The following is a 27,728-nucleotide window of genomic DNA, read 5'->3' as shown; positions in this document are numbered from 1 at the left end:
TAACGCCGCCCGGTGATTCAGCGGCAGCAGGGTGAGCTGTCATTTAGCTCACCCTCTGCCCAATTGACCAGGCAGCGTACTTATACATACACAACCAGCACTGGAGCCTAGGGCTGGAGGAGGATCTGGGAAGTCTCTGGACTATCCACATTCTTCCTACTATTGGGGTATTTTTCTCGCTTTCATTCCACTTCAGGTGTGCTGTAAAGAAAATCTGTAATAAAAAAACAACCCTCTGGGGGATACTTACCTCGGGAGGGGGAAGCCTCTGGATCCTAATGAGTCTTCCCCCGTCCTCCGGTGTCCCAGGAATCCAGCGCTGCAGCCCCCCGAACAACGGCAAGGTAAATATTTACCTATCGCGATCCTGCGCAGGCACACTAGCAGCTCTTTGTTCAGATAAGGCGGAAATAGTCGAACCCGATCGGATCCGCTCTACTGCGCAGGCACCAGTCCTTTGCGCCTGCACAGTAGAGCGGATATGATCAGGTTCAGCTATTTCTGCCTTACACGAACGAAGAGCCGCTAGTGCGCCTGCAGCGGATCCCGGAGAGGTAAATATATCATAGCTTGTCAGGGTGGATTCGGAGGGAGACAGCGCTGGATTCCCTGCATGGGAAAGCCTCATTGGGACCCTGAGGCTTTACTCTCCTGAGGTAAGTATCCCCCAGAGGGTTTTTTTTTTTTAAGTACAGAGTCTTTAATGGAAAGCAAGAAGCTGTAGGTAAGAAAAGTATTTTTGGTTTATAGACAACAAGCTGGGCTCTCCGTATCAGACAAATTCTGGGCCTAGACTCATCCCTGGACTGTCAGCTCATCTTTCAAGACTGTTAACTGTTATCCTAAAAACCGACAACATGTGTGAGCTTTAGGAAACAACCCGCCCCATCCTACTCCATATTTCCACCTCACTGCGGCCCTCATCCCTGTACAGGCAGCAACACACAGGTATATTTTATCGTTCGAGATTCTTCTGAATAGTCCATTTCCACAATCATTTCATAGAATTAATTAAAAAAAATAATTTATACCCATTAAATTATGTATGGCCACCATAAGACATTGATAAAGCTTTGTCCTTTAATGAAAACCTATTTTTTTTTACATAATGGGGGTTCAAAGAGGAACTAAACAAAGAACTTCCTCTCTGCTCTAAGGGAGTAGTCAAAGCATAATAAACTTCATGGACAACAATATTTCATTACAATTTATGAAAATGATAAAAATGCAAGTTTCACTTTGCAGGGAGCGTGAAGGGGGATTAAAGGACAAGTGAAGGGAGAAGAATATGGAGGCTGCCATATTGATTTCCTTTTGAAAAATACCAGTTGCCTGGCAGCCTTGCTGATCTATTTTGCTGCAGCAGCGTCTGAATAACACCATAAACAAGCATGCAGCTAATCTTGTCTGATCTGACATTAATGTCAGAAACATCTGATCTGCTGCATGCTTGTTCGGGGGCTATGGTTAAAGTATTGGAGGAAGAGGATTAGCAGGGCAGCCAGGCAACTGGTATTGCTTAAAAATAATAAATATGGCAGCCTCCATATACCTCTTACTTCAGTTGTCCTTTAACCCTCAGTGTTTGCTGTATAGAGAGAGGTGCCTCTGCAGTGCTCCTGCAGTCACAGCTGCTGATAAGTACTTATTAGAAACTTTAAACTGGCTAAACAAACACAGAACAGAAAATTTCATCAGCAACAATATGTGGAATAAAGACTTTTCATTGTGTGCTGTGCAAGAGTTCGGACCTTCTTTAAAATCCCTGGGTCATGTGACATGTTCTGGAAGGGGAGGTAAACAGTTAAGAATAACAGCCATAGATGTCAGAAATGGTAGGAAGTTACTGGAGTAAAACACAAAGTGGTTTCCAGGGCGGGGTCAAGTGCATATGTGTAGCAAAACGTGTCCCAAAAGGTATACATATTTGTCCTTAGCATAAGTGAAAAACGTTATAAACTTTATATTTTCTTCTTGCCACCTTTTGCATCTCCTCGGCATCAGGAATTATGTGTTTTGTGATGCTGAATCAGAGCCGCTTTCTTTTTAAAATCTTTTCCACACTTTGAACAGACAAAAGGGCGCTCACCGGTGTGACTTCTCTGGTGGGCGACAAGAACCCCTTTCCGAGTGAAACTTTTTCCACACTCTGAGCATGAAAAAGGACGCTCGCCTGTGTGACTTCTCTGATGTATAAGAAGGTCTCCTTTGTGCATGTAGCATTTCCCACACTCTGGGCATGGAAAAGGACGCTCGCCAGTGTGTCGTCTCTGGTGAATGAGAAGTTTTTCCTTGTGAACAAACCGTTTCCCACACTCTAAACACGAGAAGGGACGCTCACCCGTGTGGATTTTGTGGTGGTTAAGAAGTTCTCCTTTCCGAATGAAACCTTTCCCACACTCTGAACACGTAAAAGGCCGCTCACCTGTGTGAATTCTCTGGTGTCTGAGGAGGTCTGCCTTATGAATGAAACATTTCTCACACTCTGTACAGGAAAAGGGGCGGGCACCCATATGAATTCTCTGGTGAGCGAGAAGACCTCCTTTCTGGATGAAGCATTTCCCACACAGCGGACATGAGAAAGGACGCTCTCCCGTGTGAACCCTCTGGTGCTGAAGGAGCTCCCCTTTTTGAATAAATCCTTTCCCACACTCTGAACATGAAAAGGGGCGCCTGTTTGTGTGACGCCTCAAGTGCCTCTGCAGCTGTTCTTTGGTGCTATAACATTTCCCACACTCAGGGCATAGAAACGGATGTTTGTCTGAGTGAGCCTTCTGATGTAAGATAAGAAGTGATTTCCTGACAAAATACTTATCGCAATTAGAACATGCAAATCTCTTCTCACCTCTGTGTCTCACAGGACCAGAGTTACTGGAGGGAGATCCCTCAGGATTAGACAGATCATGTGATCTACCTGCACTGTTTGATCCTGGGTGGGTATTTGGGGTAACAGGATGGGATCTGTCAGAAGATTCCTCAGGATTAGAGGGATCCGGTGATCTCTCCTCATGGTAAAGTCTGTGATGTGTATTTCTAGTAATGAGGTTTCCTCCTGGAGAACATTGTGTGACGCCATTATCTTCTGCAGCTTCATCTGGAGGGGAGATAAGACATCCCTCGGAGGTATTACAGACGTAGTGTCCATCTATTAGAGAGAAAACGTAGTCATAAAATTATGTTAAAAGGAACCTGAGGTGAGAGGGATATGGAGGATGACATTTTTATTTCCTTTTAAATAATGCACATTGCCTGGCTTTCCTGCTGATCCTCTGCCTCAGATCAGATGTCTATGACAAATCTAACAAGACTAGCTGCATGCTTGTTTCAGGTGTGTGATTTAGACCCTACTGACCAGAAAGATCAGCAGGGCTGCCAGGCAACTGGTATTATTTAAAAGGAAATAAATATGGCAGCTACCATAGGTCTCACACATCGGGTTCCTTTTAAAAAGTAATTGTGAAAATAACATAATGAATAAAATTGCTTATTATATATTGACAATATTCATTTATTAATTATTTTGGGCTGGTCCACACGGGTTTCTGCAGGACAGCTCATTTTGCCCCTGATGAGTTGCTAGGGAAACGAAACGTTGGGCGGAGTTACGGAGTGACGTCACAGAGTGGAACGTAGGTCGGATGCGGCCGTACTGTTACCGTGGGAGTTTTTGCTTTTTGCTACCAGCAGGTGACCGCACTTTGTGGTGTAAAGCTAGACCAGGCCATCAGTGGCTACCCGCATATGTTGGCTAAAAGCAGGTTTGTCCACTGCAATCCCTCTGCACGTGTGTTGAGCGCGTTACTGTACATGTAATAGGACGGGCGATGCTGGTATGCTTTAACATTTGTATTCCGACTTTCTAATATATATTTTTTATGAATAAATCTTACGCTTTTATGGGATGAGGGGTTTCTTTTATTGTACACAGCCACAGAGGTGGTGGTAGTGGATTGCCAGAGAGGCCGTGGGGTGGCCAATACCCCAGAAGCGTACACGGGCCCTAAGGACCGCAACATCTGGTGAGTCCTTATAAAAAGGGGGGACACCCACTGCGTGGACTGTGATATATAGAGCAAGCACTGCCTGAAGCGCTCACCTACTTACTATCTGTCATTTGTTTGATGGCGCACGCATCATGGCATAGCGCTCCCTCTAGGACTGTTAATTAACGGAATGTGTTTGGTGTATGACTCTGCTTGCTAGCTTAGTTTTTAGAAGTGAATTCATTGATTCATTTTATATGAGCATTTTTATGCTAAAATGCATGTATCCATTATATATGAGTGCTGTATCTGGGTGCTTTTGTTTTATTATTATCATAGAGTTCCCAATAATAGTGGCCACGTCATAGAGTTCTCTTTATTAGTGACCTTGTCATAGAGTTCCCTATAATAGTGGCCACGTCATAGAGTTCCCTTTATTAGTGGCCTTGTCATAGAGCTCCCTATAATAATGGCATCAGCATAGAGTTCCCTCTAATAGTGGCCTCGTCATAGAGTTCCCTTTATTAGTGGCCTTGTCATAGAGTTCCCTATAATAGTGACCTCGTCATAGAGTTCCCTTTATTAGTGGCCTCGTCATAGAGTTCCCTTTATTAGTGGCCTTGTCATAGAGTTCCCTATAATAGTGGTCTCGTCATAGAGCTCCCTATAATAGTGGCATCAGCATAGAGCTCCCTATAATAGTGGCATCAGCATAGAGTTCCCTCTAATAGTGGCCTCGTCATAGAGTTCCCTTTATTAGTGGCCTTGTCATAGAGTTCCCTTTATTAGTGGCCTCGTCATAGAGTTCCCTTTATTAGTGGCCTTGTCATAGAGTTCCCTATAATAGTGGTCTCGTCATAGAGCTCCCTATAATAGTGGCATCAGCATAGAGCTCCCTATAATAGTGGCATCAGCATAGAGCTCCCTATAATAGTGGCATCAGCATAGAGTTCCTTATAATAGTGGCCTCGTCATAGAGTTCCCTTTATTAGTGGCCTTGTCATAGAGTTTCCTATAATAGTGGCCTCGTCATAGAGTTCCCTATAATAGTGGCCGCATCATAGAGTTCCCTATAATAGTGGTCTCGTCATAGAGCTCCCTATAATAGTGGCATCAGCATAGAGCTCCCTATAATAGTGGCATCAGCATAGAGCTCCCTATAATAGTGGCATCAGCATAGAGTTCCTTATAATAGTGGCCTCGTCATAGAGTTCCCTTTATTAGTGGCCTTGTCATAGAGTTTCCTATAATAGTGGCCTCGTCATAGAGTTCCCTATAATAGTGGCCACATCATAGAGTTCCCTATAATAGTGGCCTCGTCATAGAGTTTCCTATAATAGTGGTCTCATCATAGAGTTCTCTATATTAGTGACCTTCTCATAGAGTTCCCTATATTATTGGCCTCGTCATAGATTTCTCTATATTAGTGGCTTTGGCATAAGGTTCCCTATATTAGTGGCCTCATAATAGAGTTCCCTAAATTAGTGGCTTTGGCACAGAGTTCCCTATAATAATGGCCTAATCATATAGATACCTAAATTAGTGGTCTTGTCATAGAGTTCCCTATAATAGTGGCCATGTCACAGAGTTCCCTATATTAGTGGCATAATTACAGAGCTTGCAGTAATAATGTCCCTGTTATAGTGCTTCCCACTCAGTATATCTTTGTTATAGAAGTCTTCCTAATATTGCCCCTCAAGAACAGTTAAATATCTATATATCTGCTGCGCCTCCTCCCAGCAGAGATTGCCATGCCAGAGTGCGGTAATATTTAAACCATCACCTGCTGGTAGCGCCACACTTCCAAAATTCCTCTGTCGCCAGTATATTGGTTCTGCATCATGTGATGCAGTGATAACATAACCATGGTAACAGAGAGGGAGGAAAAATTTGTTGGCCCAGAACCAGCCAGTGGGCCATAGTCTGAGCATGGACACTCCCTGCCAATTCTTTCCAACAATCCTCTATTGTAAAAGTAAAATGGGAATGTAAAACACTCCAGCCAATAGTGATTATTACTTACCTGTACCAATATCTAGAGAAATGTCTTCCTTTACGATGTTCTCCACCATGTTACCCTCCTCTGTAGACTGCTGATCATCTTCCACATACGTCTCTTCTTCTTTGATTGCCTCCATCATGTGTACTCTGTCTACAGACAGCTCATCAGGTTTCACATACGTCTCTTCTATTTCCTCTTCTTTAATTGTCCTCATCAGTTCACCCTCCTCTGCCGCCTGATTTTTCATAACATCTGTGGCTTCTTCTTCCTTGATAACCTCAATTTTAACTTGTATTTGCTCTTCTCCCTAAAACCAAAACAGTAAAGTCAACAACAAACGTAGTGTTGTGCAGAAGAATAAAATACGATATCTTTCTTTTTATAAGGTCCTTCTTTTCAGTCTACCTGATAACGGAGTGTGTAGTTATGTTCTTCTTGTGGACGAGCCCAGGGATAAAGAGGACCTGCACATCTCTCTGGTGGGGAGCTCTTACTGGATCCATCTGTAGGAAAAACGCACAGTGACTGAATCTGTTCTCTCCATGTGATTATGAGATCATGGGTGAGATCTAGGAGGACTCTCCATTCTGCTCTCTGCTTTACAAGAAATTAAAGTCTCCTCTTACCCAGTGATGTGAGGGGTGGCCGATTCTCCATCATGAGGTCCTTGTGTCCTGCTATATACTGCCACTCCTGTAGACAGGGTTAAAATTATACCTTATAGGAACCTAACACACAATAAACAGTCACCACTCAGCAACATGAGTTGCTGTTACAGGATGCCTCCTAATTCCCAGCACTCCTTACCTCTCCTGTCAGCAGCTCCATCATCATGTGGATGACCTCTAAAATTTTAGTTTTCTTTCTCTCAGGTGTTGATAAGTGAGGTGGAGGCTTTTTTTTGACAGGGGGTGGGCCATGGAGATGGCTGCTGGATACCAATAGCTCACCAGAAAATGTTGACACAACTTCACAATCCTGTGGAAACATGTGCATAAACAATCATCACCATGTCCATTCCCAGAATCATCCTCACCTCTATAGTCAGGTGTGTGTTTTATTAATAGAGATAAGGGTGATTCATGTGACCTCCCAGAATTCTCCTCACCTCTCCAGTCAGGTGTGTGTTTTATTTATAGAGATAAAAGTGATATCATGTGACCTCACAGAATTATACTCACCTTTCCAGTCAGGTGTGTGTTTTATTTATAGAGATAAGAGTGATGTCATGTGACCTCCCAGAATTCTCCTCACTTCTCCAGTCAGGTGTGTGTTTTATTTATAGAGATAAGAGTGATGTCATATGACCTCCCAAAATCTTCCTCACCTTTCCAGTCAGCAGGTAGATGATCTCCAGGGTGAGGTTTAGTATCTTTTCTGTCATGTGACTCCAGTCCTCATTCATACTCAACAATGTGGTCATGTGATCTATTTGGAGAGTTGTTCTCTGTAAAAGAGATAGTAAACGGAGAAGTTTTTGGACTGAAGTCTTTCTATTATATCAGGATGAGTAAGCATTATGCGCCGCACACTCAGCATGCTGAGCACAGCACTAAGAAAAGAAGTGTAACACTACTGAGGTTAGTTTGATAAATACACTTGTGAGTATATATATATATACTGTATATATATATATATATATATATATATATATATATATATATATATATATATATATATATATATATATATATACTGTATATATACAGTGCATCTGGAAAGCAGTTATAGCACATCACTTTTTCCACATTTTAGTATGAAGCAGCCTTATTCCAAAATTAACTAAATTCATTTTTTTTACCTCAGAATTCTACACACAACACTCCATAATGACAACGTGGAAAAAGTTTACTTGAAGTTTTGGAAAATGTATTATAAATACAAAAAACCTCAGAAATCACATGTACTTAAGTATTTACAGCCATAGCCATGAAGCTCAAAATTGAGCTCAGGTACATCCTGCTTCCCCTGATCATCCTTGAGATGTTTCAGTAAGTTAATTGAAGTCCATCTGTGGTAAATTCACTTGATTGGACATGATTTGGAAAGGCAAACACCTGTCTATATAAGGTCCCACAGGTGACAGTTCATGTCAGCAGAAACCAAGCATGAAGTCAAAGAAATTGTCTGTAGACCTCAGAGACAGGATTGTCTCGAGGCTCAAATCTGGGGAAAGTGGAAGAAGTTGAAAACCACCAGGGCCACCAGCATCTGTTTTTCAGCATCACATGATAAGTTACGAAATATGGGTAGAAACTGCAATGCATATATTACACCACTGATCAAGGACCTCATCTTAATCACACTTAGGGGAAGTAAACTAACACTTTTTAAGTCATCTCTACAAAACAAGGGTTTTCATGCCACAATTTCAATAAAACAGGAAAAAAGAGGACGATTCCCCTTGTTATTTTCATTGCAAAACAATTCACCATTTGCTCAAGTAAATTCCCTGCAGATAATGACCTCATATGTGCACAAGTCAGAAAAGCAGTAAATCATTTAACTATAGTTATATAATAATACCTTACTACTTCCTCTCCTGCCAGTTCCAGCAATGTCTGCTCTGTACTTCCTCCCTCTTCACCCCTGACCCCCAAACTCCTGCCTGGAGGCCCCACCTCATCCTGTCAGTGCATTCCACCTCAGTGCCTGAGCGTTCCATTTAGACACTTTGTGGAGGATAGTGGAACTGCAGCCATCACTCCATACCTGCATGTGTTCTAGATTAGAATTGGAGTACAAATTATAACAGCACTTTGCTGGAGTTCAACTGAAGCACTTTTATATGATCAGCACCAGTGGCGGACACAGCCAGCAGTGGGCCCCTGTGCAAAATCTCAATTGTGGGCCCCCCTGACCTGCGGCGCGCAAAGTGCGCCGCGTCCAAAAAATGGGCGTGGCTATAACCTGCGGCGCAAAAAATGGGTGTGGATAGAACCTGCGGTGCTTAGCGCCGCTGCAAAAAATGGGCGTGGCAATGACCAGATAAGGGCGGAGCTAACTTTACTTTAAAGTGATCCCGGGGTGAGAGTGATATGGAGGCTGCCATATTTATTTCCTTTTAAACAATACTAGTTGCCTGGCGGCCCTGCTGATCTATTTGGCTGCAGTAATAAACTGAATTACACCAGCAACAAGCATGCAGCTTAATCTTCTCAGTTCTGACAATATTGTCAGAAACCCCTGACCTGCTGCATGCTTGTTCAGGGTCTATGGTTGAAAGAATAAGAGGCAGAGGACCAGCACGGCAACCAGGCAACTGGTATTGCTTAAAAGGAGAGAAATATGGCAGCCTCAATATTATTCTCACCTCAGGTTCCCTTGAAAAGTGCAACGCAAGGACAGTGGGCCCAAGTTTTGGTGACCCTTTCCCCAGAAAATGCATATAATTGTGCAGGTTTTCTCAAGAAAATACACATAATGTGAGCATATTTACCCAGAAAATACATTCAATCATGTCGGCAGATTTGCCCAGAAAATACATTCAATCATGTCGGCAGATATGCCCAGAAAATACATTCAATCATGTCGGCAGATATGCCCAGAAAATACATTCAATCATTTCGGCAGATATGCCCAGAAAATACGTGCAATCATGTCGGCAGATATGCCCAGAAAATACATTCAATCATGTCGGCAGATATGCCCAGAAAATACGTGCAATCATGTCGGCAGATATGCCCAGAAAATACGTGCAATCATGTCGGCAGATATGCCCAGAAAATACGTGCAATCATGTCGGCAGATATGCCCAGAAAATACGTGCAATCATGTCGGCAGATATGCCCAGAAAATACGTGCAATCATGTCGGCAGATATGCCCAGAAAATACGTGCAATCATGTAGGCAGATATGCCCAGAAAATACGTGCAATCATGTCGGCAGATATGCCCAGAAAATACGTGCAATCATGTCGGCAGATATGCCCAGAAAATACGTGCAATCATGTCGGCAGATTTGCCCAGAAAATACGTGCAATCATGTCGGCAGATTTGCCCAGAAAACACATGCAATCATGTAGCAAATTTGCCCAGAACATACATGCAATCATGTGGCAGACCTGCCCAGAACATACACGCAATCATGTGGCAGACATGCCCAGAACATACACCTGCTAATATAAATAATAAAAAAAACCATTTACTCACCTGCAGCAGCAGACCTCCTGTCCCAGCCTCCATCCGGCGCGCAGCTCCCATGGGTGGTTGGGTGGATAGGTAGCCTGGTGGGTAAATGGGTAGGTAGGTAGCCTGGTGGGTAGGTAGGTAGGCAGCCTGGTGGGTGGGTATGTAGGCAGCCCTTAGCCGGGTGGGTAGGTAGCCTGGTGGGTGGCTGGGTAGCCGGGTGGGTAGGTAGCCTGGTGGGTGGCTGGGTAGCCGGGTGGGTAGGTATTCTGGTGGGTGGGTGGGTAGGTAGCCGGGTGGGTGGGTAGGTAGGTAGCCTGGTGGGTCTTTAGGTAGGTAGCCTGGTGGGTTGGTAGGTAGCCGGGTGGGTAGGTAGCCTGGTGGGTGGGTAGGTAGCCGGGTGGGTGTGTAGGTAGCCGGGTAAGTGGTTAGGTAGCCGGGTAGGTAGCCGGGTGGGTAGGTAGCCGGCAGGGTGGTTAGGTAGCCGGGTAGGTAGCCGGGTTGGTGGGTAGGTGCCGGGTGGGTGTGTAGGTAGCCGGGTGGGTGGTTAGGTAGCCGGGTAGGTGTGTAGGTAGCCGGGTGGGTGTGTAGGTAGCCGGGTGGGTAGGTAGCCGGGTGGGTGGTTAGGTAGCCGGATAGGTAGCCGGGTGGGTGTGTAGGTAGCCGGGTGGGTGGTTAGGTAGCCGGGTAGGTAGCCAGGTGGGTAGGTAGCCGGCAGGGTGGTTAGGTAGCCGGGTAGGTAGCCGGGTGGGTAGGTAGCCGGGTGGGTGGTTAGGTAGCTGGGTAGGTAGGTAGCCGGGTGGGTGGTTAGGTAGCCAGGTGGGTGGGTAGCCGGGTGGGTGGTTAGGTAGCCGGGTGGGTAGGTAGCCAGGTGGGTGGTTAGGTAGCCGGGTAGCCGGGTGGGTGGTTAGGTAGCCGGGTGGGTAGGTAGCCGGCAGGGTGGTTAGGTAGCCGGGTAGGTAGCCGGGTGGGTGGTTAGGTAGCCGGGTGGGTGGTTAGGTAGCCGGGTAGGTAGCCGGGTGGGTGTGTAGGTAGCTGGGTGGGTAGGTAGCCGGGTGGGTGGTTAGGTAGCCGGGTAGGTAGCCGGGTGGGTAGGTAGCCGGCAGGGTGGCTAGGTAGCCGGGTGGGTAGGTAGCCGGGTGGGTGGTTAGGTAGCCGGGTAGGTAGCTGGGTGGGTAGGTAGGTAGGTAGCCGGGTGGGTGGGTAGCTATCCGATGGGGGCCCGACTCCTATCCTCCCTCCCTCCCTCACCTCGGGCCCCCCTCCCGGTATGCGCGGCAGGAGAGTGGAAAATACAGGAAGTCTCCGGGGCTCCAGCAGACGCTAGAGGCCCAGCCGCTTGGTCTCCGATATGTCTCCAAGTTGGAGACATATCGGAGACCAAGCGGCTGAGCCTCTAGCGTCTGCTGGAGCCCCGGAGACTTCCTGTATTTTCCGCTCTCCCGCCGCATGAGGGGGGGCCCCGAGGCAAACAAACCCAGCAATACTTAATGGGCCCCTGAAGCAACGGAACTTCAGGGGCCCTCGTGCGGCGGCACGGCCTGCACGGCCGTATGTCCGCCACTGATCAGCACATCACTTTTCCAAATCTTGTGACAGACTGCAGTTTAGCACACTGGTTCCCACGTGTTTGCGTGGGTTTCCTGTGGCCACTCCAGTTTCCTCCTCTTACATCCTATAGTACAGATTAACCAGCAAGTTCATGTTGAACCAGAACTCATTGGAGTGTGTAAGGCAGGGATGTCAAACTGGTCCTTCGAGGGGCTGAGGTCCTCACACGTTTTTGGCACAGCTTAAATTAATTGATGGGTCTGAATCAGGAAAGGTGTGCTCCATCAGGTAGAACACATTCCTCTCGTTCTCCGTCCATCCTAAACACTGGCATGGATCTGGCCCTCCAGGCCTGGAGTTCAACACCAGTGGTGTAAGGGGCTGCAATGGTCCAAAAAAGCCCTCTTACTAAAATGCTTCTTAAAACAGAAAGTATTTGTGATAATTCAGGTTGGAGTGAGCCTCGAGATGTCTACCAGTGCATCACTGCTGAAACATGCAAATCAACCATTGTTGTCCTTGGAAGCTAAACACACCTCCAGATCCGCTGGAATGCAATGATGTGTCAGTTTGTTAATTTGTACAGAGCCATAATAATCCAACATGCATACAAACTGTTTGGGATTGGTTGCTCCTCCTCAGTGCATGGCATGGATTAATGTGGCCCTATGGAGTAGGCCTCGAAACACCCAGAGGTACAGGCTAACCAGCAAGCTCATGGTGAACCAGAACTCATTGGATTGTGTAAGGGGCTACAATGGTTTAAAAAGCCCCCTTACTAAAATGCAATGGCTCTGTACAAATAATAAGCTAACACATCATTGCATTCCAGCAGATCTGGAGGTGTGTTTAGCTTTCAGGGACAACAATGGATATTTTGCATATTTCAGCAAAGATTCACTGGGAGACATCTCGGAGCTCACTCCAACCTGAATTATCACAAATACTTTGTTTTAAGAAAGCAAACTTTTGTTTTCTCTTACATCCTAAAAACCTGCAGACTAATTAGCTCCTCCGAGATATTGGCCTTAAGGTGTACCTGAGACGGGGAATATAAAAAAAGCATACATACCTGGAGCTTCCTCCAGCCCCGCCAGGCTGATCGCACCCTCACCATCCTCCCGCGCTGCCTGGATCCTCCGCTATTCGGCCCAGTCATTTCTTCAGTTGGGGGCCATTTGGAGCATGCACAGTCCAGTTGAGCACACCCCCATCGCGCTCCCATCACTGGGAGTGTCCTGCGCAGTTGCCAGCAACGGGGGCGTGCATGCAATTAAGCAGTGCATGCACAGTACGCCCCGGCTAGAGGATTTACTGGGCTGAATTGCAGAGGATACAGGTGGCACAGGAGGAATGTTGTGAGGGAACAATCAGTGTGAAGGGGGCTGTAGGAAACCCCAGGTATGAATCTAGCATGTGTACAGCAGCCCCTGACAGTCCCCCCCCCCCCCCCTCCCCAGCAATCAGCCTGACGGACTGCTTCTTCCAAGAGCACTGATCTTCCCACCTGCATGACATCACACCTGTGCCACTAGCCTTCAGGCTAGCAACGTGTCTGTACAGTCTCAGCCCTGCAATGTCGCCCTAGGGATCACATCCCAATCCCTGCTGGACACCAAGCCTTGTACATACGCACAAGACTTTTAGGATGCATACACACATATACAATTTTGATTGTCCATTTTACCACTTCCATACAGTACAATAGCTTAAAAACACAATCTGTTCATAGTATTCAAAATCTGTTGATCCTCATGCAACAGTACATGGGGGTGGAAAAATTGGCCAATTAAAATTGGATGTGTGTACACAGCCTATGGCTCATTGATGTTTGTGGGGACCAAAGGCTATTTTAAATAATTAACACATCAATAGGCTTAAGGGCCGGTTTACACTTGGCGCTTTGCCTGCGATCGCGTTCAGCTCCGCAATCGCAATTAGCGGGCAAAATCTTGTGATTTAGCGTGATTTGCGCTTGTGATTCTCGTTCAATAGAACGAGAATCACAGAGCAATCGCCCCCATTTGATCGAAATCGCAACGGCTGCAGTGTGAATGTATCCATAGGGATACATTGTAGCAGCGCTTTGATGATCGCCAGCGATCAGCAAAGCACTGAAGAATCGCCCCAGTGTGACCCAGCCCTTAGATCTGAGCTGTAACTTCACCATCGCAGAACTCTATTTATTTATTTACCAGAGATATTTTTGGTGGATATACCAGAATATTTATGTCTGCTGTCGTGTTGCAAGGTCTGCTTTCAGAGCTTCAGTCTTCTGATGGATGCTTTTACATATTCAAATAAAATCCTAGCATGCCCAGGCCCTGATGCAGCAAATCAACAACCAAACAACATTTTTCTAGAGCTGCTCCTACTCTCTGGAGCTCCCTTCTAAGCCCCATTAGGCTTGTTCTTGTACCTTCCTTCAGAACCTCCAAAATGCACCTGTTCATGCCCATCTTCCCTCCCTCATCATTGTCCTAACCTTCTCTGCTGATCAGCTTGCTCATCTTCCCTCCCTCATCATTGTCCTAACCTTCTCTGCTGATCAGCCATACATAAGTACCCTACCCAGTGTGTTCCTTCCTCCTTCCTTTAGATTGTATGCCTTTGACAGGGTGTCCAACCCCCCTTGTGTACCCTATTTGATTGCATTCCCTTATTATCATGCACCTATTTCATTGACTGATTGGCTTACTTGGTCTCTAAGACCCTAACATCATAGATTGCATGCACATCGCTTTGCACTCATGCCATTCTCCAGGGCTACATGATCTTGTATTCTTATATTGTTCTAGTGCTGTCTGTTACCCCTATTTATTAATATATACTGTATATTAATACAGTATATTAATTGTCCATTACTTTGTGATATGATGGCACTTTATAAATAATACTTATAACATTTCCACCACCATGCTTTACAGTTGGGATTAGGTTCTTCAGATTAAATGCTGTATTTGGCTTTCCCCAGATTTGAATGGGCCTCAATATATCTTGTTCCTCCTTATACCTCATCCCTCTCTGTAACTCATTACACCTTATCCTTCTCTTTACCGCAGGGGTTGATGCACAAAACATTGGTAAACTTTTGCCTGCAGTACCACGAGTTACGCTATTAGCGCAACTTAAAGGACAACTGGAGAGGAATATGGAGGCTGCCATGTTTTTCTTTTAAAACAATGCACATTACCTAGCATCCCTGATGATCCTCTGTCGCTATTACGTTTATCCATAGACCCTGAACAAGCATATGCAGATCAGATGTTCCTGACATTATTGTCAGACCTGACAAGATTAGCTGCATGCTTGTTTTGTGCATCAACCCCCTATGCACCTCATTATAACTTATCACTAACACATACCCGATTGTATATCTTACCATTCACTGTGCTTCACACTTCACTATAACCTGCAAGTTTCACATTATACAAAATGAAAACAAATTAAATATAATTGAAGGGCAGGGGCTTGTTATTGGAGGATAGGCATAGGACCACCTATTAGGCTCACCGATGACTTCTTCTTGGAGGGATTGGTGCGATTATTCCCCAAAGGACACAGCAGAGCAATGACAGAACTCAGAGAGATCACAGATCTGGTATTTTAATATGTTTTTATCTTCTACATACAACAGAAAAACCAAAACAAAATAATACAGAAGAAAAGAACGCACAGCTGATAATAACAAGAACAGAGAAGAACACAAAAGAAAAGCTGGGATGGGAGGAGCTTAGGAGGGGCCACCAATCCCAACACTAGAGGCCCCAGGACTCCACCCTGACTTGTAAGCTTATATTCCGGAGCTGTTAACCTGATCTTCTACACCAGTAACATAGATTAAACAACTCTCCCGTCTAAAGCTGGCCAGACCCTGGTCGATCAGAGAGGGATCTATGGGATCGAATCCTTCTACACACTAATTTCCAATAGATTTCAGGATTAAATCTATAGGCATTACCTGCCGGGTCTCTGAATACATTCACCCGTCTGCCAACGCTTCCTTCCGTATCTTCTCTCCACCGCCGGGCATTCCCCCCATGTCTTCATTCCCAGGGCACCTGAAAAACGCTAGAGGCCAAACACAACAGGCACCGTGGCACGTACCTTACGTGAACACTAGAGGCTTCTAGTCAGGTGACACAGTGGAGAGAAAAAATGGGAAGAAGCTCTGGCAGACAGGTGAGAGTTAGCCCTGCTACCAAGTCTTTACTCTGGGTATGCTTACTGACCCACAATCCCATATACCCTATTAGTGGATGTACAACTAAAGTGGGCCAAACACTCACAAGTTATTGGGAACAGAACCAGAAAGGATGACTCTAGGATGCCCCCACTTGAGTCCTCAAGCGACAAGATGACAACAGGTGATGATAACTTTTGAGTGGAGAGTGAGGATCACCTCATCCTTATGCTACAGTTTTTCTACTGACAGATCAATTCACACAGCACCTACATTTAGTGCATGTGCATTTTCTGATGTGCGACCAGATGTTCTTTCTGAGTAAAAGATTTTCCACAGACTGAACACAAAAATGGATGCTCTCCTGTGTGAATTCTTTGGTGCCTGCGAAGGTTACCTTTCACGTTGAAGGATTTCCCACACACTGTGCATGAAAAGGGGCGCTCGCCAGTGTGGATTCTCTGATGCGTGATGACGTGATCTTTCTGAAGGAAACGTTTCCCACACTCTGAGCAGGAAAAGGGCCGATCAGCTATGTGATGTTTGTGCTGTGCGAGGAGATTTCTCTTATAAGTGAAGCCAGTGTGACTTATCTGGTGTGAAAGGAAGCTTTCCTTGTGACTGAAGCCTTTCCCACACTCTGAACAGAAAAAGGGACATTCACCCCTGTGAACTTTTTGGTGTCTAAGGAGGTCGCTTTTAAGCAGAAACCACTTCATACACTCTGAACACGAAAAAGGTTGTTCACCTCTGTGGATATTCGGGTGAGTAATAAAGGTTCCTTTTTGGCTGAAGCACTTCCCATACTCTGAGCCTGAAAGTAAAAATTTCCCGGCATGACTTCTCTGGTGTTGGAGAAGGTACCCTTTACGGTTGAACCCTTTCCCGCACTGTGAACATGAAAAAGGCCGCTCTCCGGTGTGCACTCTCTGATGCAGGATGAGGCGTGATTTCCATCTAAAGCATTTGTCACAGGCGGGGCATGGATATAGCTTCTCGCTTTCATATTTAACAGGGCAAGATGATCCGTCACGGTTAAACAAATCTTTTGATCTATCCACGCTGTGAAGTCTGAGAAGACTGAAAGGATCTGATGACCTCTCCTCCCTGTGATAACCCCGCGGGATCTGTGAGGTAACAGTATGGGATCTATCAGAAGACTCCTCAGGATTAGAGGGATCCGGTGATCTCTCCTCATGGTAAAGTCTGTAATGTGTATTTCCAGTGATGGGGTCTCCGCTTAGAGAATATTCCATGACACCATTATCTTCTGCAGCATCATCTGGAGGTGAGAAAAGACATCCCTCCAAGGGGATCTCGATATTGTGTCCATCTAATGTGAAAAAAAAGAAGATTGGTGCTTGCAGGGTTACTGAAGAAAAAAAAACACAGAATGGCCGAAGCAAGTAAAGGGAATACTATTGACTGTCTAATTATATTTACAGATGAACACTTGTGGAAAAGGTTAAATTCGCTTTTTGTAGAGCATAAACTCATGGATGGCTCAGAAAGAGTTAAACAGTAACTTTATTATTGCACATCAAAAATACACACGTGTGTGAATACCACCAGCAAAGAGGTGCAGGCTAGAACCAAAGCCAATAACATGTCCGACTCTCAATAGCGCGCCCCTCCACACACTGACAGATGGCATACAACCACATCCATCATAAACAACCTCAGTGTATGTCTGATTGAGTTGTAAACGATGTTGGGCCCGACATTCAGGCAGAAACTAGGAAGGTAAGGTAGTCCAAAAACGGCAGATATTACAGCGGTAATGAGAGGGGTGCAACAAAGATGGTAAATTGTATCTCACCCTCCGCCACTTCAAACGTCTGCCTGGTCACAGTGCCAGTGAATTCCTGGAGAGGTCTCAGCAGGTTGTTCCTGGGGGGTGACTCACGCGTGAGACGTAGCGCCGGTAACCGCCAGTGCAGCTTGGCTGGATTGGCTATAAATGCCATCCCTCAGTACATCCAGGAAGTCACAGCTGCGTCATGTGACTCATACAGCTGGTGTGCCGTAGACAGTAGGTGGAGGAGCGCTCACTCCAGACATGAAAGGCCAGGATTGGTGTGTAAGAGCTGTCATGCCTATATGTTTTACTCAGCTGGACCTTATCTTTCTCAAGGAAAAAATATCCCTTTCTCTGGGGCCTTAAAGGACAGGTCCAAGGTAACAAAAAGAAAACAAGATCTACTTACCTGGGGCCTCCTCCAGCCCCTGGCAGCGTATCTGTCCCTCTGAGGTAAGTATCTTTTTTTTTCAGATTCTGGTAGCCTTTAAAAAGGTACCGTAATTTAAACTCTCTTTTAATTACTACAGTAGTGTCTCAGTTATCCTGCACCAACGGGGATTGGTAAATGCCAGATAAACTTGGCTTCTGGTGCTTGAAAGTTATTATTGAAGCAAACCTGTGACTTAAAAAAATAAAAAATGTAGGTACTTACCTGAGAAAAGGGAAGCCTCTGGATCTTCCATGCTGCATACCGCTGGTCCCCAGGACCCTCTTCTTCTTAGCAGCTGCGCTCCCCTCTGTGTACAAGCTTGGCCAGACTGCACAGGTGCACCGATGGTCCATGCCTGTGGAAAAGCATGGAGCCACTTGTGCACAGAGGAAAAAGCCATTTATGAGTGGCTCTGTGCTACTGCACAGGCATGGTCTATCTAGTGCCTGCTCAGTGCGGCTCCGCTCGTACACGGAAGGAACTGTGGCCACGCAAACCTATTCGGCAAGCCCATCACCTAGTCCCTCAAGGTCAGTAGGCAAGCCTATTACTTAGTCCCTCAAGGTCATTAATAAAGACTATCACCTAGCCATTTAAGATCAGTAAGCAAGTCTACCTACCACATAGCCTTTCAGGTACAGTAGGCAAGCCCATCAGCTGGCCCTCAAGGTCAGTAGGTAAGTCTATCACCTAGCCATTTAAGATCAGTAAGCAAGTCTACCTACCACATAGTCTCTCAGGTACAATAGGCAAGCCCATCAGCTGGCCCTCAAGGTCAGTAGGTAAGTCTATCACCTAGCCCCTCAAGGCCAGAAGACAAGCCCATAACCTAACCCCTCAAGGACAGTAGGCAAGCCTATCACCTAGTCCTCAATGTCAGCAGGCAAGTCCTCCATCAGGCGAATGAAGGCCAGCTTTAAAGTCAATGACCCAGCCAATCCAATGCCAGCTGCCAAGCTTGTTGCAATATGAATGAAGACAAGCAGGGCCCTCTCCATTGTTTCTCCATCCCACTACCCTCTAGATTCTAAGCTCACATGGGAGGGGTCCTCCCCAAAGTGTCTCCACCCTATTACCTCTAAATTGTAAGCTCACATGAGCAGGGTCTTCTCACTAGTGTCTCCACCCCACTACCATATACTAAGCTCACATGTGCAGGGTTCTCTCCCTGGTGTCTCCACCCTACTACCCTCTAGATTGTATGCTCACAAGGCCAGGCTCCTCAACCTAGTGCCTCCTACTCCCTCTCCATGGTTGTTCTCCTGCTCAATGACTCATTTTCTGCAGTGCTCAGACCCCTTAACAGAGACAATAGAGGCCTAGCCTGGCAATAAAGAAGAAAGGAGAAGCTAAGCCAGGCAGAAACTCTTTATACTGGACTACCAAATGTAAGGAAAATATTTTCAACATGGGGAACGCTACTCCCTGTACTTCTCTGGCCTACACATACAGGTAGGAGGAATTATTTTGTTATTTGACTGAAAGTGATTTTTGCTACTCTCTACAGCTTAAAAATGTAATTTCATCTTCACTGGAGATTTAAAGATCTGCTGTAAAATAGCATGAGAATATGAGAAAAATCTGTATTTAGTGCTAATTACTTACCCATGCCAATATCTAGAGAAGATTCCTCCTCTTTAATTGTCCTCATTATGTCACCCTCCTCCATACACTGCTGATAACCCCTCACATGCATTTCCTCTTCTTCAATAGTCCTCATTATTTCCTCCTCTTCTGCAGCCTGCTGATTATCCCACTCATATGACTCTTCTTGTGCTTCTTCTTTAATTGTCCTCTTCAGGACATCCCCCTCTGTAGACCACTGATCACTCCTCGCATATACGGCTTCTTTTTTATCCTTAAGCTCAACATTCACATCAATATCTTCCTCATCCTAAACAACATAATACAAATAATGACAAAAACACATATTCAAGATATTATACAAGACTCAGGCAGCACTGCAGGTATACCGGTACAGTTCTGCCAAAAAGTTTCACCCTGCTGCTTTCCTCTAAATAAGGGACCCCCCCTCACCCCACTCCAAAAGATACAAAATTCAAAACAGAGGAGAACTGAGTTGTAGACCTTATTTTAATACTACTAAAACTCATCTATAAAAGGTGTGCATAAAAAACATGCAGCGCTATCTGGTATAGCTTTAAAAATTAAACCAACATGTTTCGGCATACTCAGACAATTATGCCAAAACATGTTGGTTTAATAGGGTACAGTGAGGTGTAGATCTGCATACACATCATCCCTTAACTCATTAGCATCTTCAATAGAGTGACCTTGTTTAAGATAAGTGCACTGCATTTGACCTCGGTAGGCAGAACTCATTGTGCTGTAAATTCTTGGAATGCTTTCATCTCTCTCTCTACTAGCAGAAAATATAGAAACTGAAAGTAGAAGTCCTCTGTAATTGTCTCACACTGCCCCCTAGTGACAAGTGGCAATAAATACACATTATAGTAGCACTAATTAGAAGCAAGGAAATGTAACAAAGAAGAAATAAAAAAAAGGTGCTAAAATAAATTGGCCTGGTGCACTTGCAAGCCTCTAAATAAATTGGCTGCTAAAAGGGTAAAGTAAAGGAGATGTACTCAAGTTCCACTGGGACACTGAAAGGAAACCTGGCAAACTACACATGAAGAGAAACAAAGTAACGGTAAGTTCATACCCGCTGAATGCAATAAGATTGGCATAAGCAGAGTGACACCAACGGCACTGTGTTATCTGCGAGTAGCAGATCTGCTGCAATATATCTGACAGCTGGACGTAGTGACTCTATTGGAATTGCATTGAGTGAACTTTGATTTTAAGCCGATAGATGTGGGACAAGGTGGAAGCAAAACAAGCATAGCATAGAGACCTAATGGCTATTAGGAGTGTTTTTTTGCACAGGAGTATGATTTTAGTTTTTGCTTTTACAATTGGAGATTTTACACCTGAAGATGAGGTGTAATTTGTAAAAGGATATCAGATAGCTCTGTATGGGCTTGATTCATAAAGTAGTGCAGCTTAATCGGAGGAGTGCGAGCTCAGCGCATGCTATACTGCGGTAGTGCAGCTTTGTGTGCGCTGGTAACTTACGCGCGCTCCTTGTAACTACCGCCCGCTCCACTGAACCCACCCTGACCCCCAATCCAGCGGCTTTCTAGGACGTGATCCCTGTATGTTGATTGGCTCAATCCTGACAGGCAGCCTATTGGGCCAATCAAAATGCCTGGAACAGGTCCTTGAAGGCCACTGGACCTGCCAGGGCCCAGGGCGGTACGAGTGGAGTGGCCGTTAGTTACAAGATGCGCACGTAAGTTAGCAGCGCACACTACGGTGCACTACCGCAGCATAGTGTGCGCTGACCTTGCACGCCTCTCATTAAGCTGTGCTGTTTTAGCAGTGCAGCTTAGTGAATCAAGCCCTATGCTTGGGACAGTGTGTGTGTTTTTCTTGTGGTGTCAGCATTGACCGTTCAGTTTTTTACGCTCACCTTTATATGTGAATTTTAGTAGTATTAACATATTCAAAATATTAATGCCAATATAAATAACCTACAGTGGTTTTCAGTCAAGGATCTAATTTTAGGCTTTACACACTTTAGTTCCACCTACCTGATCAGGGTGAGGGATGATGGGATCTTTGTGTGAGCAATCCATGGAATAAAGAGGACCTGTAGATCTCTCTGATGGGTTTCTGTTACTGGATCCATCTGTAAGAAACACACATACTGACTGAATACCATGTCTCCAAGTGATTATCAAATGTTGGGGGATCTAGGTGGGCCCTCTGTACTGCTTTCTCCCATACAAGAAATTAAAGTCTCCTCTTACTCTGTGATGTGAGTGGCGGCTGATCCTCTATCATGGCGTCCTTGTAAAGGTGCTTGTGTCCTTGTATATACTCCCATTCCTCCATGGTGAAATAGATGGTGAAATCCTCACACCTTAGAGGAACCTGACACACACAATGATACAGTCACCACCCAGACACACCCCTTGTTGTTACTGGATTATGTCCCATAATTCCCAGCACTGCTTACCTCTCCTGTCAGCAGCTCAATCATCTTGTGGATGGCATCTAGAATCTTCTTCTCATTATTTATTTCAGTTGTTGGAGAATGATTAGAGGGCAGTGTGATGGAGGACTGGCGATGGAGATGGCTGCTGGATGCCAAAAGCTCACCAGTTGTCTTCTTCACTACATCATAATCCTGTGTAATAACATACAGAAAGAACCATCACCATGTGCATTCCCAGAATCCTCCTAACCTATTTTGTGTGTGTAATGTGCAACACCCCCCTAATTTTTTTCCCCTCATCAATTAGGTTGAGTTTTATTATTAGAGATAAGAGTGATGTCATGTGACCTCCCAGAGACTAGGTATGTTCCCGCCAGCTGCATTTTGGGCGCAAGGAGAAGCAGCAAGATGGCTCCCCCTTCGCAAGGTAATCTAGGGGACTATAATAAATATATTGTCCTCCAGACTACTTAAGAAAAGGTGGGGGGAAAGGCTGCGCATCCCTAGACACATGTTTCAAATAAATGGTTAACCGCACAGGCATACACCGCCTCTGCCAGACTGAAAAATGCATGCCCTGCATCCTAGACAAGTGCTAACATTTATTAAACTAGGAGGAACTTTAGCTTCCATTATAGTTTGCATGCAAAGTATATTATACTAGACATTTGCGCCACAGTGAGGCAAACCTCCGGGCAAGTCACCTAACCTAAATTGAAAACTTGGGAGCAGCTAAGCAAAAAAAATTGTAAATTACATTTTGTTGAACAGCGAGGAGAACGCCAGCGCATACCACTAAGGCTGCATCTGAAATGACCACCAGCTCAGTGTGAAGCACCTAAATAGATTTTCTGCACACTTTGCATTCAATTCAGATGAAAATCATATGCAAATCTGCTACTACTTATTATGCAAACAGGAAACTCAGGAGGAGGGGCTGGGAGCAGCTAACCTGACAGTTACATAGTTACAAAGTTAAGGAAAGGTGGGGGGAAAGGCTGCGCATCCCTAGACACATGTTGCAAATAAATGGTTAATCGCACAGGCATACACCACCTCTGCCAGACTGAAAAATTCATGCCCTGCATCCTAGACAAGTGCTAACATTTATTAAACTAGGAGGAACTTTAGCTTCCAATATGGTTTGCATGCAAAGTATATTAAACTAGACACTTGTGCCACGGTGAGGCAAACCTCCGGGCAAGTGACCTAACCTAAATTTAAAACCTTGGGAGCAGCTAAGTGAAAAAAATGTGTAACTTTTATGCAAACAGGAAACTCAGGAGGAGGGGCTGGGAGCAGCTAACCTGACAGTTACATAGTTACAAAGTTAAGGAAAGGTGGGGAGAAAGGCTGCGTATCCCTAGACACATGTTGCAAATGAATGGTTAATCACACAGGCATACACCGCCTCTGCCAGACTGAAAAATGCATGCCCTGCATCCTAGACAAGTGCTAACAGTCTAGGGATGCACAGCCTTTCCCCCCACTGTGGTCATTTCAGATGCAGCCTTAGTGGTAAGCGCTGGAGTTCTCCTCGCTGTTCTACAGACTACTTAGCCTACTCCTTTAGAGGTGTGAATTGGGGTCCAGCTATTGCCATAACCTGAATCACAGTGTTTTTCCCCCTGCACCACTATATTCGTAATTCCCATTACGGTCTATAGCTGCGTCCAAGTCAGGCGCTGAGTGGTGCGGAGCAGGCACCAGAGTGACGTTCCTTGCTCCCAGAATCCTCCTCTCCAGGTCTGTGCCTTAATAATAGAAATAAGAGCGATGTCATGTGACTTCCCAGAATCCTCCTTACCTCTCCAGTCAGGTGTGTGTTTTATTAATAGTGATAAACGTGATGTCATGTGACCTCCCAGAATCCTCCTCCTCTCTCCATTCAGGTGTGTGTTTTATTAATAGAGATAAAAGTGATGTCATGTTACCAACCAGAATCCTCCTCACCTCACCAGTCAGGTGTGTGTTTATTGATGGAGATAAGGTGTGACCTCCCAGAATCCTCCTCAACTCCCTAGTCAGGTAAGTGTTTTTTTTTTATTAATAGAGATAAGAGTGATGTCATGTGACCTCCCAGAATGCTCCTCGCCTCTCTAGTCAGGTGTGTGTCTTATTAATAGAGATAAGAGTGATGTCATGTGTCCTCCCAGAATCCTCCTCACCTCTCCTGTCAGCAGGCAGATGATGTTCAAGGCAAGATTTAATATCTTCTCAGTTATAAGACACTGTTTTTCATCCATCATCAGAGATGCGGTCATGTGGTTTAGTCCTCACGTCTCTCTCTGTAAAGATAATAGACTGAGAATTATCCAGACTGCACATCTCTTTTTTTATTACATATTTTTGTTGATACATGTTACAATATTGTATAAACTGTTATATGTAGTTTAAAACAATTTAAAGTAAATGGGAATCAGTAAAAAAAAAATCCAGATACTTACCTAAGGAGAAGGAAGGCTCTGGGTCCTATAGAGCCTTCCCTCCCCACTCCCGGTGCCCTCGGTGCAGTGATAGCTTCCCCGTTTGGATCCCTCGGCACGGGAGACATCAGAAGTCTTCGGGAGCCAAATCCTCCCAAAGACAGGCAGCTCCATACTGCACACGCGCGAGTGCGTGAGAGAGGGTGCTTGAGCCTGTGCAGTATGGAGCGGTCCGTCTTCGGGAGCACTTTTTTTTTTAAACTGATTCCCATTGACTTTAAAAGTACCGTACATTTAAAGAGTTCAGAGTTGTCCAAAAGTAAGTTATTTATTCATGCTTCCCCATGTTTAGGGTGCATATTACTTTGGCGCAGCTCAATTTGGTGCGGTGAGAGCCGAATGACGGCTCTCCCTGCTGCCGATAAACTCTGAGGCGCCATTAAATACTATTCCCCTTCCAAGTTGTCGGAACTCAGAAGGAGTTGTAATTCGGGGTCTGGCAGCCGCCAGAGCCCCAAATCACCGCTACGCGCCTCACACAGCATTGCTGCTCTGGGGCGCCCAGTTTCGGCATTCGGCTCTCAGAGCCGTGCGCCGAAAACAGCTGATCCGCCATGTTTAACACATGACTCAACTTACAAACAGGGTCGGTTCTTTCATGAGGCACGGTGAAACATCTGCATCAGGCAGCAGAGATTACAGGGGCAGCATGTTTGCACTGTGTTTACAGTAACAGCATGCAGTCAAGAGTAGGAAGAGAACGAGACCCACAGATGCATATCATGTGAGAACATTAATTGAAGCAGAGTAAATTGTCACGTGCTGTGCAATCATTCCAAATCGGAGGGGGGGGGGGGGGGGGCGGTCAAAATCAGTACGTTTACAGAGTTATGTCACCCCATACGGCTAATGGGTGTCTGAAATCTGAGTGGCAAGTAAGAAAGAAATAAGGCCAGTGGGATTTGGCTCCTAAAGAAAGACAGGTGGTAGCCGCTTAACAATTGCAATATTTGTATTCAGTGCGCGTGTGTGAGGTGGGTGTTAGTCTCATGCACCTCTCATGGGTCAAGTGTCCAAAATCTCGATATTTTCGATCACATTGCAGCCATATACGTCTCTAACAAAGTCCCTTTTTATTTAATAAATGGTGCTGCATATGTTTTTGAGGAGCACTGTGATATGAGGGAGGCAGTGTAGAGTGTTTATCACTGATTTATAACTGAGCCTCTTAGTGTACTCAGTGTCCCTGCAAAATAGGTAATAACTGTCTGTATCAGATGTAATAGAGCCATACACATAGTACTGTGTTCTGTTTATGTACAGCAGAAGCTGCTGATAATATAGGAGTGGGCTACATGGGCATTACTGCGTATAAATATAAAATAATAATCTCTTATTACCTCCTCTGCTGCCAGTCCCAGCAAAGTCTCCAACCTTACTTCCGCCCACTTCACCCAGAACTTCCGGTGTCTCTACCCTTTTTCCATCTCTGCATTCCACTTTGTATGAGTTAGATCATCTCGCCACCTTGTGAAGAATAGTGGAACTGCAACTGTCATGACACTTCTTGTGTTATGTTCCCCATTATATTTCCCAAGTGTATTATTAATTTTAATATTATTACCATCATCATCATTAGTATTTCAGTAGCATGATCCACAGTACAAATTACTGTCACTAACTGCCCCTTAGAGAAGCTCAAAATCTAATTCTTCCTCTTGTCCCTTTTTCAGGACTCATACAAATCTATGTAAATATATGTATTTTATATACTGAAAAATAATTATTATTATTTATTTATATAGCGCCAACATATTCCGCAGCGCTTTACAAAAGCACAGTAAGACAACAGTGGGAACATAGGTACAACCAAAACATGTACAGCAGAGTCTCAAGCAGCACAAATATTACAACAAAAACAGTAAACATTAGGAGGACGACCCTGCCCTTACGAGCTTACAATCTAAAGACACTTGACACTTAATTCCCATCCTTAAAATTGATATATTTCTTATTTTCAAATATTGATATGGAGGAAAATGAACAAATCTTTATAGTATGCATGACTATAGGTGTGTCAGGGGCCATAATTAGGGGTGTGACAGGGGCGTGACTTAAGTGTTCCTCTTTCTTATCTCAAAAAGTTGGGAAGCATTCCTCAGTCTACAGATTGTAGTGAGCATTATGATCTAAAGTTAGCTGTTATTATTATGATTTTTTTTTATTTATATAGCCCCAACCTCTGCCATGGTGCTGTGTAGTGATTGGCCGAACCTCCGATTTTAGGTTCGCAAACCGGGTTCGCGAACTTCCGCGGAAGGTTCGGTTTGCGGAAAAGTTCGCGAACCGCAATAGACTTCAATGGGGAGGCGAACTTTGAAAAATAGAAAAAATTAGGCTGGCCCCAAAAGTGATGGAAAAGATGTTTCAAGGGGTCTAACACCTGGAGGGGGGCATGGCGGAGTGGGATACATGCCAAAAGTCCCAGGGAAAAATCTGGATGTGAAGCAAAACAGCGTTTTAAGGACAGAAATCACATTGAATGCTAAATTGCAGGCCTAACGTGCTTTAAAACATCTTGCATGTGTATACATCAATCAGGTAGTGTAATTAGAGTACTGCTTCACACTGACACACCAAACTAACTGTGTAACGCACCGCAAGTTACCAGCTGTTTGTGTAGTGACGGCCATGCATGCTGGACTACTGCGCAACATGGCGAGATTGCTCTTCCTCACTCAGTGATGTCAGGTAATGTGTGACTGCCTTCTCAACTTTCCATGGCATTGTTAAAAAGCTTACGTTTTGTTTTTAAATTACATTTTCTACTTGCTGTGTACTTGTTTAGTACAGCTACAATGAGAATCCTATGGAGGCGGGCAAGTCTGGCATTGTGACCCCGGGTAATGGCCGGGGAATGAGGGATGGAATCCGGTGTGGAGCCTGAGCAACGGCTACCACTACACAGGCAAGGAGGGCAGCAGGCAGGCATGCCCGTCCCAAGGTAGTGACCAAAAATAACAATACAGGAGGACTATCGAGGGCTTGCTGTATTTGAAATGAATGTACTTTAAATCCTTTAACGAGAACCAGTTATGGTGGGCAAAGATGACACCACATTCCTTTCACGAGAATCATATGTAGGCGGGCAAGTCTGACATTGTCACCACGGGTAATGGGCGGGGAATGAAGGTTGGATTTCGG

General features: G+C 45.0%; 1 protein-coding gene across 1 annotated transcript; it reads right to left on the bottom strand.

Moving 5' to 3' along the window:
• Window positions 1-515: 515 nt before the first annotated feature.
• LOC137537029 (zinc finger protein 585A-like) lies at window positions 516-26,001 on the bottom strand. Its single transcript, XM_068259184.1, has 14 exons — window positions 25,925-26,001; window positions 24,267-24,386; window positions 22,120-22,290; window positions 21,911-22,034; window positions 21,692-21,789; window positions 19,683-19,971; window positions 16,135-17,179; window positions 15,177-15,261; window positions 7,313-7,432; window positions 6,793-6,963; window positions 6,612-6,678; window positions 6,391-6,488; window positions 6,007-6,292; window positions 516-3,145 (listed from the first exon to the last, which is right to left on the bottom strand). Exons 2-14 carry the CDS (start codon window positions 24,360-24,362, stop codon window positions 2,001-2,003), a joined length of 3,795 nt encoding a protein of 1,264 aa, XP_068115285.1. The 5' UTR covers window positions 24,363-24,386; window positions 25,925-26,001; the 3' UTR covers window positions 516-2,000.
• Between the last annotated feature and the right edge of the window lie 1,727 nt (window positions 26,002-27,728).

Source organism: Hyperolius riggenbachi, chromosome 10 (assembly GCF_040937935.1).
Source record: "Hyperolius riggenbachi isolate aHypRig1 chromosome 10, aHypRig1.pri, whole genome shotgun sequence".
Taxonomy (NCBI): domain Eukaryota; kingdom Metazoa; phylum Chordata; class Amphibia; order Anura; family Hyperoliidae; genus Hyperolius; species Hyperolius riggenbachi.
Note: the sequence above shows the minus strand (reverse complement) of the source record. Positions and strands in the feature narration are given on the sequence as shown.